The sequence below is a fragment of the Protopterus annectens genome, chromosome 4.part1, assembly GCF_019279795.1.
Source record: "Protopterus annectens isolate FY-2018-M chromosome 4.part1, PAN1.0, whole genome shotgun sequence".
In the NCBI taxonomy this organism is placed as follows: Eukaryota; Metazoa; Chordata; order Ceratodontiformes; family Protopteridae; genus Protopterus; species Protopterus annectens.
In genome coordinates this window covers 144,266,577-144,286,583 of record NC_056734.1, presented here as the reverse complement: position 1 = coordinate 144,286,583, position 20,007 = coordinate 144,266,577, and the positions used below count along the sequence as shown (strand labels likewise).

Sequence of the window (20,007 nt, the reverse complement as noted above, 5' to 3'; positions counted from 1 at the left end):
TGATATAATGGAGGTACTTTTTCATGGACAGTTTCACTCATCCCCTTGTACAGTGAAGATGAAGCAGGCAGGGTGGTTCATTTAAGATGCTTTATTATATAGAAACACATCAGGATGGATAGCAGCATCTTTAAATATAAATGAACTGGTTAACAGACAGGCCTTACATACATACATGCTTACATCTCAACAGCTTACTACAAAATGGCAGTCAGACTTGCATGTGCTCAGTATTTATACACTTGTGCAAGGGCTTGGATAGCTTCTTAAAGGTACATACACACATTGATCTACACCCTCCCTCTTAAAAAGATGGCCATTAATCAAAATGACATTGCAATTAGACATGCATTAATATAGACATTTAGAAACAAACACAATGTTCATGTCCAAGTTGCCATGTATCTAGAACATTGTCCGGAGATGTAACTGGATCTTGTAACATAACAATCAGGACTGGGTTTAGAAACAGGGACAGTCTTCAGTGAAAAACTCATATCAGGAACTTCAGGATTCATCACAAGAAGAGGGATTCTCTCTGAAGCTTCCACTAGAACTGGAACACTGGCAACTCACTCTGAGATAAAGAGTCTTTCTCACAGGCTATATGCTATGGTATAGGCTTGGACACTGGTATCAAATGTTTCCGATTCCCCCTAAAGTCAACTCCTTGTGATTCCACAATGTATGATCTTGGCTCTGGGTAGATGTTCTTCACAACTCCACTCTGATCAGAACCTTTAGACATTTGCATCCTTACTATTTCTTCCTCTTGTAATGGATTGAGCGGTTTGCTACTCTTATAATAGTAGGACTTCCGGGTTAAACACTTCTTCAACAGATTGGTTTTCACTGACCTGTTCCTCTGGACACATGGAACCAGCAATTGACTACTGATGGGTAATGTGGTTCTGGTTTGTCTCGACAGAAGTCTCTGAGCAGGTGAACCAAGATGTTTATCATGAAGAATGTTTCTGAGATTCCAAACATGCAAGAAAACATCACTATTCCCTCATTTTGACTTCTCTAATATCTGCTTTGCACTTTGAACTGCACTTTCTGCCAAACCATTTGACTGTGGATACTCAGGGCTACTTGTGACATGAGTAAAGTCCCACTCTTCAGCAAATCTATTGATTGAACTGCTGGCTTGTAAACTGCGTGCCATTGTCAGGAATAACTTTGTGCAGACACATCCACGGTAGTCCAGGAATCTGGGTTAGCTGAAGTGGTTCCTTCTGTTGATATGGCTTTGTACTATTGTGCACATAAGATGAAAGTACTTTCTCAATATCTTGTGACATAGAAGGCTAAAACACTAGTCCTCTCACCCCACTTTTGGTAGAGTCTACTCCTGGGTAACCTCATTGTAACATAGTAATGTACTCTTGTTGCAAGGACTTTGGAACAATAACTTTAGGGCCTTTCATGATGATGCCATTGTCTGACAAAATTTCATCTCTGTATGGAAAATAAGGTTGCACCTCTGGAGGTAAACTAAATTGCTTTGATGGCCATCCTTCTTTGAGGAAGTGCTTCAGCTTTTGTAAAACTGTATCTGCAGCTGTGTGATCTCTGAGCTTATCAAGATGTGTGGAATAAAAAAATCTGACCTCCATGACTTTAAAATCAAATCTCAAACTCTCATGCTGTTCAGTGGTGCTTCTGGGTGATCTGGATAATGCATCAGCAAAATAAAGAAGTTTGCCTTTCTTGTAGACAAGATTGAAATGATACTTTTACACTCTCAGCATCATACATTGCAATCTGGCTGGGGCTGTATGCGTAGGCTTTCTCAAAATAGTGACTTAAATCTGATGATCTGTTTAAATCTGGATAGGTCTACCATACAAATAATCATGGAACTTGGAACATGCAAAAACAATTGCCAAAGCTCTTTCTCTATCTAACCATACTGAATTTCAGCTTGGGTGAGAGTTCTGGATGCATAAGCAACAGGTTGACCCTCTTGTAAAATGACTGCACCAAGACCAAATTTCAAAGCATCACATGAAAGAGTAACTGGCTTATGGATGTCATAGTATCTGAGAGTAGGTGGACTGGCAATTCTCTGTTTCAGGACATCAAATGCTCTCTGGTGTTTCCTCTAACCAAGACTAAGATACATCTTTATGTGTTAGTTCTCTGAGTGGTGCTGATATTTGACTCAAGGCTGGAATGAACTTGCCTAGGTAGTTAACCATGGCAAGAAAACATTGCAGGGCTTGAGCATTGCCTGGAGCTGGCATCTCAAGAATGGCTGTTTGCTTAGAAGGGATTGGTTGTAGGCCTGAACTGGTAAATAAATGACCAACATAAGTGACTTCTCATAGCCTGAATTTGCATTTCTGTGGATTCAGCTTAAGGTTCACTTGATGTGCCCTTTCCAGAACTGTTCTGAGGTTTCTGTCATGCTCTGCTCCACCATTACCTCCTGCCAGTATGTTGTCTGCTATAATAGCACAGGGATACCCAGAACAAATTTGCTCTATTGCATGTCAAAAAATTCACTTGCAGAATTTATCCCAAATGGCATTCTCAGAAATCTGTATCTTCCAAATGAAGTACTGAAAGTAGTGAGCAACAAAGATTTCATTTTAAGCAAAATTTGCCAAAATGAACTCTTTGCATTTAAAACAGAAAAAAAACAGTGGCATTTGGCATCAGAGCTGAGACTTCTTTGACTGTGTGCATTGGATGATAAGGTGTTTTTAGTGTCTTGTTTAAATCTCATGGGTCAATACAAGTTCTGAATTCATCTGAGCTTTTCTTATGAGCTACCACCATGGAAGATGCCCCATTCAGTTGGTTCTATGACTGGACAAATCACACATTGTTGCACCATTTTGTCTAGTTCGGCATTAACTCTGGTTTGAATGGCTACTGGAAATCTGTGAGCTGGCCTGATAACAGGACTGACATCTGGGTCTAACTTCATGGACTGCACATCTGGAAGCTTGCCTAATTTGTCTTCGAGAAGATCAGCATAGGTAGAAAAAATAGACTGGGAGAAATTAGAGTAGTAGTCTTTTAAGCTAACATGGTGAACTTCCTTGTTAAATGAAAGCAGTTCCATTTCCAAAGTGTCACTGAGGCATAATAATAACTGGACATGCCTCTTGACCACATATAATAAGTCATAGCTTCTTCCAGCAGAGTAACATGAGAGCATAACTAAGCCTTCGGTTTGAATCTCTTCACCACCATAAGCAACAAGCTTTGCACACTTTGCCAAATCAAGCCTTTCACCAGCACATACTCTAGCAAATGTTTCTGCAGACATAACATTGCACTTTGAGCCAGTATCAACTTTGAGATCTATGGGTTTGCCATTTATCCGAACAGTACAAAATATTTCATTCTTGCCCCATAAATCAACTGCATTGACTGTTTCACTAAGCACTGACACACTATCAACATAAAAAGAATGAGACTCTGGGTCATGGCTTTCTAATTGATTAACTCGCTTCTTAAAGTGTTCCCTTTTAATAAAAGAATGTGTGGCCTTTGATTTATATAATCTTTTGAAATGATTCCATTTATTACATTTGTGGCATTGTTGACCAAAAGCTAAGCACCTTTCCTTTTTAGATTCATGACTTCCACCAGAGTTACAGCAGTTGACAATGAAAGTAGGATGTGGCCCATGCTTTGAGTTTGCTGACTCACTCTTATGCTTCACTGAGGCTGTGCAAACTCTGGAACGTGTTAGAAATGCTGGGGTTTACCTGTGCATGTTGCAGGGGCTACAGTTGCTGCCATGTGCCTGGGCCTGTTTCTTTTAACCACATGCTGCAGACTATCAATGTGAGCTTTAGAAGTTACTGGAAACATGCCTCTCTCATTTGTAAGCATATTCGTGTGCTTTTCTGTGAGCTCATATACCAGACAAATCTCAATGGCTTTATTCAAAGTTAAATCACTGTTATGAAGCAAAATCTTACTCAAAGCATGATCTTTAATACCACACACAAGTCTGTCCTTTATCAACTCATCCCTTAAATCACCAAATCTGCACGTTTTAGCCTTATTTCTCAAGTTGGTTACATATGCTGCAAATGTTTCACCTGCCTTTTGATCCCTTGTGTAAAATAAGTGCCTCTCAATTGCAATGTTGGTCTAAGGGTTACGCATTTCTCTAAATTTACATTTTAAGCACTCAGGGTCCTCCCTTGACTCAGCCGCTATAACAATATCACAGTTTCCCCCCTCTCCAGCAAAGATAGCAGGCGCATACACAAATAAATGTTCCCTTTCTATGGCTTCTGGCCCAGCTAAATTAAGTAGAATAAATGCCTTTGTACAATCACCTTTATCAGAAATTGCAGCCTGTATGAGAATGTCGTACTCTTGCTCAAACACTCTCCAGTTCTCTACAATATTATTATCAAACACTAGTGGACCAGGTTTTCGAAATCCTTCAGCCATGCCAACAAAGTATGGTCAAACACATTGAAAATATGTCCCTTGTAATTATATATGAACAAGTTGCCTCCCTACAGCTTGCAGTAGCACACAAATGCACAACAAACTATTCAAAAAACTGTACTTTGTGAAAAATGCTTTGAAATGGCTGTATTTTGCGAAATAACTTTACTGCAACACTGCAGAAACATGCAAGCACTTCATACAAGTCTGATAACTTGAATAGCCTCAGTTAATATGAAAAGTATGGATTCACAAACCACGTATTGAAAAATGATGTTTCTCTTTATTTTATTCGTTTTATTCATTTTATGCAATTCAGACTATTTTTCAAACATTTTCCATAGTAATTCAAATATTTCTAGCAATATTGGACATTTTAACTTATTTTAAAATCATTTAGAGTGTTCTGTAGGCTTCATTTCATATTTTGCAAATAAAAACTAGTTTGAGCAAGTTTTAACATGAGAAATTCATATCTTGCTTGTTTTACAAATTATACATGCAGCAAGGGACGGTCCACTTCTGTACACACCACCACCCATAGCTAAATGCCTCTTGAGTTCAAAGTAGAGAAACTGGAGTTGTTTCTGGCCATTAGATATGCCACTTCTGACACCATGTCACTCATCCCCTTGTACTTTGAAGACGAAGTAGGTGGGGTAGTTCATTTATGATGCTTTATTACATAGAAACACATCAGGATGGATAGCAGCATCATTAAATATAAACAAACTGATTAACAGATTACATCTCAATAGCTTACTACAAAATGGCAGTCAGACTTGCACATGCTCAGTATTTATACACTTGTGCAAGCCCTTGGATACTGTAGCTTCTTAAAGAGACATGCACACATTGATCTACCAACAGCAAATTGTTTCATGAAAATCTGTAAATTAATTTAGTTTATCTTTTTATTTGTACGTACAATAGCACTGAAGCTGCCATCCCCAGAGTAATGCTACTGGATGTTCATAATTTGCTTCAGGCTGCCTTATAATGAAATATCATATCATTAGTGTATATATCTTGAATCTCACTGATGAAAAAGCATGTGTTCTCAACCTAGCATATACTAACAATTAAGCTATGTAAATTTTTTAAGGAAACAAAGTCCGGTACAGATCATAAACTGAAACACTGGTTCACAGTTACTGAAAACAGAAAATTTAATTTTTTGTGATAAAATTACAGAAATTATACCCATGCTTCATATGTCTAGTTTGGGTCTATCTTAGAAGATCGACAGACCATTTGATCAACATTCATTTGGTTGACAGCTCATTTGGTCGACAACCAGTATTCATGGCAAAAACCTGGGGATTTTCCCCCCTCCCCAATGTTGTGCGACCCTGGAGTTGATATATATAGTTAGGGGGTGTGGGGGGTGAAGCCCCTCACCTATTTTCATTTAAAACATGACAAATTCAACAAAAACTACACATTTTAAACGAAAATAGGTGGGGGGCTTCGACCCCCACCCCCCCCATTGTGGAGGGCTGTGCCCCCCACACCCCCCTAACTATATATATCAACTCCAGGGTCACACAGCACTGGGGAGGGGGGCAATTCCCTGTTAAGTGCCTTGAATACTGGTTGTCGACCAAATGCGCTGTCGACCAAATGAATGTCGATCAAATGGTCTGTCGATCTTCTAAGGTAGACCCATCTAGTTTATATTCATTATTGTGATTCTATTATAATTTAGTGTCTCTACATATAAGCAAAATTAAAACAGGCACTTAGAAAGAACAATTGAAATAAGCAAAGTTGCAATTTTGTTATCAGTAAATAAAAAAGAAATACAAGTGGAAGTGAATGTATGCCTGAGTTAAAATCACAGATTACAAAGTGATCTTTTGTTTTTGAAGTACTCTGTCCATGTTTTGGAATTTTATAGTATTTTCCAGAGAAAATGGAAAAATGTGTCTGTGCTTATAAACATATTTCTGATATGCCACGTCAAGCTGTCACTTGCTTTGCTGACAATCTGGTAGTATAGTCACGCAACTTGATACAAAGCCAATAAATCAGAATTTTTTAATCCTAAAGAAGTTATGCTCTATCACAAATGCAAATTAAAAAGTAAAAAAGTATTCTTACTGAATTAATTAATATTATTAATTACTACCATGATTTTTTCTATTTTCCATTTTTAAGAGCTTTGGCTAGATTACAGGATTTAATACAATCCATTTCAAAAAATATTGTCAGGATTTCTCATTCCCTCCCAAAATGTATTTAGTCATTAAATGCATGTGCAGTGTTAGTCATTCAGTTTTAGTAAAATTTCAAATGTGTTACACAAAAGAAAAACTCAGTTATGTACTATACTATTATGTGCAAAGTAACATGGGGCTGACTGTCATAAAAAAAATTGTAGTCTGGGTGTTGAGATAATGGTACATCTCAGTTGGAGTGGAATTTGTGGCAATATTGTTCTGATATATAACCTCAAGTTCCTGCTGCAGTCTATGAGACATTCTCCTTTTTAAACAATGTATACTTAGGTATTTAAAAGGAAAACAGCTGATCAGATTTTACCTGATATAGCCCATCTTAATGCTGTACATTGTTAGATGGCATCTTTGTTTGATGACATCTGTGATATCCAGATAATATCTCACTGAACTGCCACCAAATGAACATGATGTCCCTTACTATCCTGGGTCAGTAACTAAGGAGCTTCAATCCTCACTACTGACTCCAATGTCAGACTGTCACTTAAACAGGAGTAATATTTCACAATTTACCCCTAAGAACACAACAGGAACAAGCTCTGTAACCTGGGACTGGACTGTATACTTCTGTCTACCCCTAATGTAACTCCTTATTACACACTCCAGAGCAATGTGTCCCAGTTTAAGACCTCTGATACACTCACACTTAAATTAATTAAATCTCACACAATGAAACACTTCTGGAAAAGCCTGACACAGATTTCCAGCTGTGTCCCTTCCCCAAAATAATACAGTAATGCTGCCACCAATCAGAATGTCTTTATGCTTTTTACAGGGGTGTCTAATTATGAAAATTAATATTAAAAATTTGTAGCAAATGACCTAAGCAGCCAGGCTTTCGGGGTGGTCTGGGAAGTTATCAAGGCAAGTATAAGCACTCCCAAATCACTAAAGAAAACACTGATTCACCAGCCACAATGTAAGTTAATAAAAGTATTTAATAATGAGCAAAATTATTAAAATATAAAACAGTAATTTCCAATAAACAAAAAGAACTCAATCACCAGGAAAATTAAATCAATACTAAAGGATAGAAATCCAAGATTTAGAAAAACTCTAACTGATCTAGCTGATTAGTTTTAATTTCCTACCTAACTAAAGAACACTGCCCCTGATCTAAACTAAATTACTACAACAGAGCAAAGGCAGACTTACAGTTCTTGGTGAGTCCTTTTGGGTATCCACTGCACAGTACATCTGTGAACAATTCACAACTGGCTGTTAACTGGCTATAACTGTAACTGACAATTGACTACTGTAACTGACTTCAGCAGGCTCTTTTATAGACTAGCCTGTCACAACTATTTCAGTTCTAATTTTCATTTCATATTTTCAAAATAAACCAACAACTGTTTACTAAAAGTTCCTTCTTGTCTTTCAGCTTCTGACACTAACACATAGCAACTGTCACCATTCTGATTACATCATCTGCAGATCAACTGAATCTGAGACAGTTCACCTTTAGAATCTTTCTTCACAAACATGTGCAGTTTGAAATGTAAAGAACACTGTTCAAGTCTTTAAACATCCTGTACAAACAGATTATAAATCACCACGTAAAAACATATTTACAATATCATAGCTAGTCAGGCTGGCATACAATACACAGGTCAGTCTGAAATTATATACAAAACTTCAGCCAGACATGCTAGCACAAATGACAGTGTCCAATTTCTTCTCAGCATCTATCATGTTTTCTTCTGCAACATACACCTTCTTGGCCTATCTGGTGTGAGTATGCTATAATATATGTTCAAAACTACATTAAGCATATCAAAACATCATTGCCTGATATTACTGAAGAGTTCCTTATATTGTATCTGCCACTGAACTTTGACATTAGATTTAATCTAGATTTAATCTAATATTAACATAGATGAGCCCATATGTTAAGACTTACCTCTTGTTTGTATATGTGTATTGTACTTTTATGATTACTTTTGTCAAATGAAATGTTTATTATAGAGTTTTCCTTCAAGGCCTGTGCAGTAAAGGACTATTTCTAATGATGCTACCCTTATACTTATGTCTAATAAATATATGCATATATGCATGCTTATTCTTTCAGGGCAGATTTTTCTGCAAATGTTTTAAGAACTATATGGTAGAAAATACCAGAAAGCAAGAAAAGATATAAAAACACAACACTTATTTCACTGCAGCCAAGCCATTTACTAAGAAAATTATTTTTGTAACATATGACATTTCCAATAATTTTAAGACTACCTATTTAACAATAAATCTGTTGAAATGCTTATAGATTTATCTGACTTTATTGGTTAAAATTAACATGCATTTTTTTTTCCATCTCTTTAACTAAAAAGTATTTTGGATTGTGTTCATTTAGTACAGGCCATTGACATAGAGCAGCATTAATGCTTTGCCGCTTGAAAGAAAGTCACACCTATTATTCCTGGGTTGTGCATCAAAGGCATTTATTGATAGCATGCAATTTCCAAGAAAGATGTTGAGTATAGCATAATTAACTGAACAGTATTGCACTCACAGTATATGAAGCTTTGGGTAGTAGGCAAAAATAAGGGAAAAATAACTTGTTTTCTTGGTGTACAGAATAATTACATTTCAGCTAAGCAGAATGCATCCTTGTGAATCTTGGTAATTCAGTCTGATTCTAAACAAATTTATTAGATTTCATGGCAGTTATTTCAGTGGGTTAAGGCTAGGATAATCTGGCAGTTGGCCATAGAATTAGTGATGTGAGATGTTAGTAAATTACTTCCTGTAGTCAAGGATTTCATTGTCTCATCCTTCATTAGTCTACTACATGACTCTGAGCCAATCACTTAACCAGACAGTGTGTTTGGTTTGGTTTGAAAAAACTCCAATTGGATCAGTGCCATTCCCCATTTAATGAATAGAGAAAAACAAATAAATAAATAAAATATTTTTAATATCATTGTATGAGTAAAATTAAGAATCAGTACCATGAAGGAGCTTGCTAGCTTTACTGTATAAATGAATAGAACATTGACTATACTCAACTAACCAGGGTTGAGATAATCGGCATGGGCAGTGGAGGAGCTGGTGAGGGTGAAAGAAGAATGAGCTGCCAGTGCAGGCTTTGCCCACATTGGGGCAGATAAGCACAAATCCTACTGATCAATCTGCACAGACTGATGAATGGGCTGATATTTTAAGCTTAAGCAATGAAGCAGGAATGTTTTAGTTACATGCTCATGTAGTTACTTGAGGATAAGGGTAAGAGAAAGTACTCAGGCTCATCCTGGTTTGTAAGGCCAAGGAAGGTATCATCATTGAACTCATAAACAAAGACATCGGTAACCTCCAAATACTGGACTCCACCCAGTTCTGGTTTGTGAAAGGCAGATCATGCCTCCTGTACCTGATTGACGTCTTTGAGGCAGTCACCAAAGCTGTAGACAAGGGTAAGGTGGTTCACACAGCCTATCTTGACCTCGCCAAGACTTTCAATACCATTCCCCCATTCTGGAACTATAGTTAAACTCACTAAACTAGGTATAAATCCCTAAATCACAAGATGGGTTGCCAACTGGCTCACTGACAGAACCCACACTGTAAAAGTTGCAGACTCCAAATCTGACTTCAAACCAGTGACAAGTGGAGTACCACAGGGTTCAGTCCTGGGACCTCTCCTGCTTGGTATCTACTTCTCTGAAGTGCAGGCTAACACAGAAGGCCTTTGGCTAATGAAGTTCACAGATGACTGCAAATTAGGAGCCATAGTTGAGTCCCCAAATGATGTGGACATCCTACAGAAGGGCCTCACTGAGACAGATGCCTGGTGTCAGAGACATGGCCTCAGGCTCAATGCCAAAAAGTGCATTGTCATCCCCTTTGGTAAAAACTCTGTACCCATGAACTACCACATAGGCGGCAGTCTACTTAATGCCGAATGTGTGACAAGAGACCTTGGGACACAGGTGGACAGTAGTCTCTCCTTTGATAATCACATCACCACAGTAGTCAGGAAATCCTTCTACATGGCATACCACATCACAAAAGGGTTTTCATCCAGGAAAAAAGAGGTCATTGTTCCCCTCTACTCGACACTCATTAGACCCATTATAGAGTACAACGCCCCTTTTGGAATGTACCTCACAAGACATCTGCAGCAGCTGGAAAGGCCACAGAAGTACCTCACAAAGAGGATTACTGGCCTCAAACAGATGCCCTACACTGACCGTCTCAAAAAACTCCAGCTTTACTCTGTAGTATATGCCGAACATATAAAGCTATGTCAAACCCAGAGCTGTTGGACATGCTACACCTAAGGAAATCCCAATTCCTCTGAGCTACACGCTCTAAGGACCTAAACCTTGTCACCACAATAAACAGGACATGCTGGAGGGATAGATTCCTGTCCCAGAGACTTCCCATGCTCTGCAACAAGCAAAGCTCCTCATTAGCACTCTTAAAGAAAAATCTTGATGAGTGGATGGGAAATAGGAACTATACCCCGGCGATCACTTCTGTGGCTCTGCTCAACAGGGGCACAGGAAAATAATTTTCTTGGGTGGTGTAAGCCAGGGAACCTTGTTGGCTAGGCTTACTTAGGCCCTTGGGCAAATAGCCTAGTACCTTCCTATGTACCTATAAATTGTAGGCTACAATGTGCTTTCCACATGAGAGAGGAAGGAGGCTAGGCCCAAAAAAATGGACAAGACAGCTTTGGATGATGTCTCATGCCTCCATTTATATACTTATTTCAAATTTAACTAGTGTTAAAGAACCAACTGGTGATGTTGGGTAGCCATTACTCCACACCTGTTCAGGTTATCAGTGTGGGTTCCATAGGGCTTCCTCTTAAGTTGTTTGCTTTTGGTATCTTTTCCTCAGATGCTGAAATCAAAAGCAAAACATATGGGAAGGAAATTTTGCTGATGATCGCAAACTTGCTACAGTAGACTTTTCTTCCTGTTATACTTTGATACATCAGTATGGTTTGGCTTGATTATAACCCACTCCTGCTGTAAATGTGGTGAACTGGTGCTCAATATAGGCAAATGCAGGACATTCAACTTTGAGAAGCAAATAGTTCCTGATATTTTTTGAGATGGGTTGATTTAGCTAGAGACTATACTTAAGTACCTTGTTATTCTTACAGATGGAAACTTGTTTTGATTAACAAGTTATCACAATAAAAAGAGGAGTCTTTGTTATTGGTCATATGATTTCGGCACACTGTAATGATATCACCGTGTCATTCTACACCTCAACAGCTTCCCAAGCTCTGAGTGCAAGGCCCCTGTCCTGTCTCTATGTTCTGACAAAGGAGAGCTTCAAACCAGAATTTGAACATTCATTCTTCATTACTAAGGGGACTAATGTGCTTAGAAACCCAAGATACTCAGATAAGACTCGGACAGTAGTCTAAAAAACTGAACCTGGTCCTATTCTAGCATAATCTCCTGAAAGGTGTTCAATTTCTTACTCTATGAGCCCTGAACAATCTTGTCTATTCAGGACATTGTCTGTAGAATGAGCAGACATAAAGGTACAGTGGATATAAAAAATATACACACCCCTGTTAAAATGCCAGGTTTTTGTGATATAAAAAATGACACCACAATAAATCATTTCAAAACCTTTCCCACCTTTAATGTGTCCTATAACTTGTACAATTCAATTGAGAAACAAACAAATCTGCAAGGGGAATAAATATAAAAACTAAAAAAATGTACAATAAACTGGTTGCATAACCATGCACACCCTTAAACTAATACTTTGTTGAAGCACCTTTTGATTTAATTACAACATTCAGTCTTCTTGGGTACATACCTGCCATCAATTAAAGAGACTCTGATTAACCCCAAATAAAGTTCAGCTGGCCTAGTAGGAATTTCCTGACATTTACTCAGTTGCCTGCTAAAGCAAAAGCCATGGTTCACAAAGAGCTTATAAAACATCAAAGGTATCTCATTGTTGAAAGGTCTCAGTCAAGAGAAGGGTACAAAAACATTTCCACAACATTGGATATACCATGGAACACAGTGAAGATAGTCATCAAAAAGTAGAGAAAATATGGGACAACAGTGATGTTGCAAAGAACTGGACGTCCTTCCAAAATTGATGAAAAGACAAGACAAAAACTGGTCAGGGAGGCTGCCAGGAGACCTACAGCAACACTGAAGGAGCTGCAGGAATTTCTGGAAAGTACTGGTTGTGTACTACGTGACAACAACCTTCCATATTCTCCATATGTCTGGGCTATGGGGTAGGGCTGCAAGACAGAAGCCTTTTCTTACACAGAAAAACATACAGGCCCAGCTAAAATTTGCAAAATAATACATCAAGTCTACCAAAAGCATGTGGAAAAATGTGTTGTGGTCTGATGAGACTAAGGTTGAACTTTTTGGCCACAATTCAAAAAGGTACGTTTGGCACAAAAACAACACCGCATTACCAAAAGAACACCATCCCCATAGTGAAGCATGGTGGTGGCAGTATCATACTTTGGGGTTGCTTTTCTTCAGCTGGAACTGGGGGTTTAGTCAAGGTGGAGGGAATTATGAACAGTTCCAAATACCAGTCACTTTTGGCCTAAAACTAGAAAGATGAAGAGGAATTTCACCTTTCAGCATGACAAGGACCCCAAGCATACGTCCAAATCAACAAAAGAACGGCTTCACCAGAAGAAAATTAAAGTTTTGTAATGGCCCAGCCAGAGCCCAGACCTAAATCCAATAGAAAATCTGTGGGATGACCTGAAGAGGGCTGTGCACAAGAGATGCACTCACAATCTGACAGATTTGGTGTGATTTGCAAGGAAAAAGTGGGCAAATATTGCCAAGTCAAGATGTGCCATGCTGATAGATTCCAACCCAAGAAGACTGAATGCTGTAATTAATCAAAAGGTGCTTCAACAAAGTATTAGTTTAAGGGTGTACACATGTATGCAACCAGCTTATTGTACATTTTTTTATTTTTTATATTTTTCACCTAACAGATTTGTTTTTCAATTGAATTGTATAGGTTATAGGTCACATTAAAGTGGGAAAAGTTTTGAAATGACTTATTGTGGTCTCATTTTTTATATCACAAAAACCTGGCATTTTAACAGGGGTGTGTACACTTTTTATATCCATTGTATGCACACTTGTTGATACAGCTAATGTCCCATTTATCAGCCTATCCTTTGGAATATACTACCAATTCACTTAAAAGAGCAGCAGCCCACCCATCCCCCCTTAAAAAGTAATTAGATAATTATGTGGGTATACATACTTTCCATGTTAAGGTGATCAAGGTGCTTGAAGACCACTTCGGCATTAGCTTAAAACTATAAGTCAAAAGAATCGGATTCCTTTTGTTTTGTCAGTGTTAATGATTGATACATGAACTTATTAGCATTTTTAAATACAAAAAAAAAATGTTTTTAACATTGTTCAGTTATGCTAACCCAAGCCTGAGTAGCAACTGCAGAGTTGGAGGAGTGTATGAGAGATGTGGGAACAAGCCCCTCTGTTGGCTCACCTACTCTGGGAGGAAGAGGTTTGTGCCTCTTCTAAAGACAAATCCCCAGGGATGAGGATGGTGCCATAATCTTGGGGCAGATTGCCTGCATTTAAATTTGGGTGGAGGTGGCATAGATAATTGGCATTTTATGTGGCAATGCTAGTGATGTCACTAGTTCTACCTGCACATTAAAGAAATCCCATCATGCAGGACTAGTATATGTAATGCTGCCAGTTGTTCCACATCCCCTTCCCAAAACTGCCATCATTGCAGTCACAGCTCCAGGGGACATCTTCTGGGACACTTACGGTACAAATGTGCAGCTAGGCAGATGATGGTCAGCTAAGTGGATAAAAAATGGTAAAAAATATGGTTCAAGTATGTCTGATTCAGAGTGAACAGAAGAACAGTGTCATGTGTAAGTAAAATAATGACTAATGTTTTATGAACATCTGATAATGAACTTATTAAATCTACTCCCCCATCAAAATGAAGTTTAAGGAGACGATGAATTTTGGACGCACTATAAAGTGCTGTGTAGGAGTCACAGAGGGTGTTTGCTGGTTTAAAACAAGCAGCATATACTAACATATAGATTTCACAAAATACCAATTATATTAATCAGGCAGAAGGACTGATGAGGAGGGATGTGTGCTAGAACTGCCTTTCTGAAACCCTCCCTCTATTATTTTTTACAATATACAAAGACTTTCTTCTGTGATGTATTTATACAGAAGAATAGTATGGCATGTTTGCAGGACTACCATTAAATTAAATAGGAAACAAACTCATGATTTTCTTTCTGTTTCAGTATAGTAATGTAAGCCTTTTTAGTATGTAAAAATTAGTACTGGATTTACTGAACTAGATGGAAAGAGTTGACTGTAATTTTTGTTTGTTTGTTTTGTTTTTTTCATAAATTAGGGGGAAAAGGGGGAAAGGGGCCTTCCTGGTCCTGAAGGAGATATTCAGTTTGAATTAAGAGCACCTCCTCCACACGTAAGTTCCTCATATTAATAAAATATGTATTTTATGCCTATTTCCATCTTTTTTAGTCAAGCCATGTTTTCTTTTGGAATTGTACTTGATAAGAAAGAAATGCATTGAAAACTACAAATAAATAAAACATATACCTACAAACTTAAATCAAAGTTTGTCTACAAATTTTAAAGCCATGTTATTGGTATATTGACTTGAGGCTGATGATGTTTGCTAGCTGTTTTAGCATATGGTCTGGAGTTTATGACATCATGAATACTATTATGAATGACAGTAAGCAGTTAAAGCTGAAAGCTGTTTTTTTAAATATTCATTGTGTATGATCTTGTGACAAGCTTGCTCTCACCAATAATATCTATAAGCTCAGCTGCAGTACTTTATAAAATACTAAGACCTGAATCATGAAGGTACTGTGACGTGTATACGTTTCTCTAATTGAACACGCACCGTTACTTAGTGCTGCATAGTCCTCTAACATAAAGACATACGCTACAACAAATGGCTGGTCCCGCAGCTGTGCTGAATGCTAATAAGGTATTCTGGGAGAGATGCATATGCTAATCAGCCATGTGCTTTCTCCCCAGAACCACCTCTAAGAAGATATCTACATGGCCAAGCAATTCAAGAAAGTGCTCAACCATGTAAATCAGCAGAGCCATCCCCATCACATCACAGTAGTGAGCATGGCCAAAATGCTGTGTTCAGTCACCAACAGAAACATGGTGGGAGAGGCCACTAGACATAAGGGCTTACTTTTAATGTGTTATAATGACACCAACGTCAAAATGAGGATTGGGAGATGAGGATGCACAAGACCATCAAGGATTCTTCTGTAAAGTGCCATAATGGCACCAACATCACAACAGGGACCAGGAGATGGGGAGAAATCACTGGACACCTGGGAATACTTTAACTGCCATGATGACACCAATATGACTACAGGGACCTGGGGGTTGGGAGGATCCACTGGACAACAGGAAATACTTAAAATGTTCTGATAACACCATTAATATGGGGACTGGCGGAGGGACCACTAGACATTGAAGAATACTTTATTTGCTGTGATTGCCTCAACATTTCTACAGGATTTGGGGGTGGAGGGATGCACTACACCACCAGGAAATACTGTTTATATTGCCCTAAGGCACAGACACCATAATGAGGATTGGAGGTGGAGAATACACTAGATTACCAGGGCCTAATGCTTGTGTTCTACAATGGCATTAAAGTATTATGGACCGCGGGAACCAACGGAATGCAGATAAGGCTGAGACAGGTACAGGGACTGTGCAGTGTGCATTATTGTCTGTATACTTCTAATGAGTGACAGAGTGACTATAGGAATAACACTGCCTACATAAGCAGGAGGTAACTACCACTACTTGTATATCAGCTGTAGTAACTGCTATTCAAGAAACATGCAAGCTTTCCAATCACGAGGTCTTAAGCATCACAGCTATCATATTTCTGAACTGCAAAGGACACATCATGGTAGAAGGGCCTTTCTAGCATGAGACATATGCCTCTTGCTAGAAACTTTAATGAATTCCTGGGGAAGCTGACTTGTTCAGAACTGCAGCAAGGGTGGGGTGAAGGGGGCAGCCTTCCTAGGCTCAAAGTGTTAGGGGGACTGTGATTGGGACGTGCAAGGCACTTCAACACTTCTTGTGTTTAAAGAAACAGATAACTCTTTTTATTCCTTCAATTGCAGAGCTAAGAGTACAGTGAGCTGGCTGTAGCAAGCAGAAATTTTACCTTTTTACAATTTTCTTTTACCTTTTTACAGTTTTGATCTTTTGTTTACTTTTTTCGACTTTGTTTACAGTCTTGGATTAGAACTGCCTTGGTTCCACTTTAATGAGAGTAGCAGAATCTGAGTCATTTTCTACCCCAAGATTGTGTATAGAAAGAAAAGTGTGCTGTTTCTGATTGGTCACAGGGTGGTGTTTGTGTATTTTTAATCAAATCTTGTCTGCTATTTAAGCATTGCAGTTGCACATCACTTGACTCATAACTTATGGCCAAGATAAGGCTTACCTTAACACATCCACTGTTGTCCACTGATGTCCACTCTTGGAATCTGCTTCCACACCTGAATCTAGCTGCAGTGTATGTCCTACTTAGCTATTGTTCACCTCTAAATATTAGTCACTGTAATCAATCTATAGTTAAGGCTTAAACTAAATAGTGTGCACACTCGTCAGGTGCAATAATTAGAACCCCCCTCCTAAAAAATAAAGTAGTAAACCTTTCCCTGATACCAACAACTGGATAATCTCCTAGACAAGCAATAGAAACTCTAAATCACTAAACTTGCTCACTGAACCAGGGTTATGGCCAACATTACAGTGTAAAAGTACTGACTTGTGGATTGCTGTATGGTTGATTGTTTTTCTTGGCTGGCAGCTATCTTGGCCTCATGGCTTTGGTAGCTCAGCTCCTCCCCCCTGCAAGACCCAATCAGAGTTTAACAGAGCTCACATAGTGCCATTTTCAAACCCACTCTAATCTATGGCCCCTCAGTGTACCCACTAAAGTATGCTCGCCATGTAAGTTTGTTTTTTTTCCTGATACAATTGCATTATCTATATTATTGCTGAATTAAGATGCACTATATGTAACGTCCCAGGAGTGTACTGTTTTAACTCTGGATCTACTTAACGTGTTTGGATACTCACTACTAAAATATATAACAGCGAAGGGAAAGCACAGTGCAGAATAATTACCTGTCTCTCAAATGCTGTCATGTAATGGTAGGATAACTAGACTGCTACATTGTATAGAATTGCAGATGTAATTTTTAGCGTTTATAGTATCAGTAATCGACAGTGAAAGCTCTCTGTGGACTACAGTTTCACAACTGCTGGCTGCTTTAATCCTAAGTATTCGTACACTGTATTCATGCAATTGTAACAACCTGATGGGGACTAATAACTGCTGAATTACATATGGGCAGAAGATTGTTGCAATACTTTGATAAACAACACAGATAAGGGCATTTTATTGATTTACCACTTTGATAATATCACAGATAACTGAATTTCATTTACCTGAAGGTGACTAATATCGACTGCATTACTTGTGGGTGTAAGAATGTTTTATAACCTTGTAGAATGACTATGACTTGTATTGCTTTATAAACCTGTAATATACCTTACTCCTCACACTTAATACATGCTTTGCCTTCCGGCCACATATTTGACCAAAGTCCAGCATTTGCATGTTGCTTTAGTACTATAAATGCCTATATAGATGAGGTTTTTCTCTGGCACTCTCCCTCTACTTCTGCACACCTTACAGTCTAACTTGTTTATTTGTTTCTCTTCTCTTTCCTTCCAGTTAAACAAGTGTCTGCCATGCTTGGGTTCCCCCTTCTATTTCAGCTACTCTGCATCTCCAGCTCTTGGAATCCATTTCCACACCTGAATCTAGCTGCAGTGTATATCCTACTTAGCTATTGTTCACCTCTAAATATTAGTCACTGTAATCAATTTATAGTTAAGGCTCAAACTAAATGGTGTGCACACTCGTCAGGCAAGGTAATTAGAACCCCGTCCTAAACAACAAGTAATAAACCTTCTCCCTGGTACTAACAACTGGATATTCTCCTAGGCAAGCAGTAAAAACTCTAAATCTCTTAACTTGCTCACTGAACCAGGGTTACGGCCAACATTACAGTGTGAAACTAATGACTTGTTGATTGCTACAAGGTTGATTGTTTTTCTTGGCTTGTGGCCCACTTGGCCTCATTGCTCATCCCACTCTGTTCCTCTACCATACCCCCAATTCCCACTCTCCCCCTCTTTCCATACCCTTATACTTACCTAGACTTCTCCTCCAAAACAATTAGCAAATCAACAATAAACCCTATACTGCACTCCACCCCCAGACCAATTAGCCATTCAACAACACATACTACTACACTTTTTTCTTAACAAACCATCCTACTAACTATTCCCCTCACCCCGCTTCTTCATCACTTTAACTGCTTCACTTTTACTTAGACCCTTAATCTCTGTACCATGCCAAATTCTATACAGTCTACCTTGTTTACTACAGGTCTCTTTATATTAGTATTCATTCTAACCGAAGCCACATCACCAGCATCCAATGTGCCCCCATTATACTCAAAAACACTAACTTTTTCCCTTTTTACCAAAGAAGGTAGCTTCTCTAACATATCCTCCTTACCTTACCAGATAAAAACTAGTAATCCACTCACTACCTAGGTATACCATTAAATACAACAACCTTCAGCTGTCTTAAATATTCTGCTAAAACTGTCCAAATGTGGAGACATTCATCCTAATCCTGGACCTGTTCTCCCAGTAACTTCTCTCACATCTTCTCCTACAAAACATCTCCTATGTATCACACTAAATATATGTAGTATCTGCAATAAAACTAGCGAATTTCATGCATGGTTATCTCAATATTCTCCAGATATAGTAGCCATAACCGAAACCTGGCTTAAACCTCATAGTCTAGATACTGAAATAATTTATCCAGGTTATAACATTCTAAGAGCCAACAGAACTCATAAAAAAGTGGAGGCATAGATTTATCCTACTGTAACCACCTAACAAAAGCCCCTATTTCAAAACATATTTCATCCTTCCAGAGCAGAGAACTTCTTATAGGAACCCTACAAATAAACTACTGTGAACAACTAACAATTGCAGTGCTATACATCCCACCAGGACAAAACATCCCTATATTAGAAGACCTTCTTGCTTGGACTACCTGAAATCTAACCAATGAAACATAGGCAATACTAATATTAACTGGAACAACCTAATCTCTGATTCCCCCACATATATTATCAATCTACACGAGTACACCCAACTTAATAACAGCCCCACATGAACACACAATAACCAGG

The 20,007-nt window shown here is 38.4% G+C and overlaps 1 protein-coding gene across 2 annotated transcripts in view; it reads left to right on the top strand.

Annotated features, from left to right (window-relative positions):
• LOC122800784 (collagen alpha-3(IV) chain-like) overlaps positions 1 to 20,007 on the top strand; it is a 1,680,215-nt gene that overhangs the window by 393,451 nt on the left and 1,266,757 nt on the right. For both annotated transcript variants that reach the window (XM_044070045.1, XM_044070046.1), the window contains exon 13: positions 15,051 to 15,125. In XM_044070045.1, coding sequence (XP_043925980.1) covers positions 15,051 to 15,125 — 75 coding nt within the window. The remainder of the gene's footprint in view (positions 1 to 15,050; positions 15,126 to 20,007) is intronic.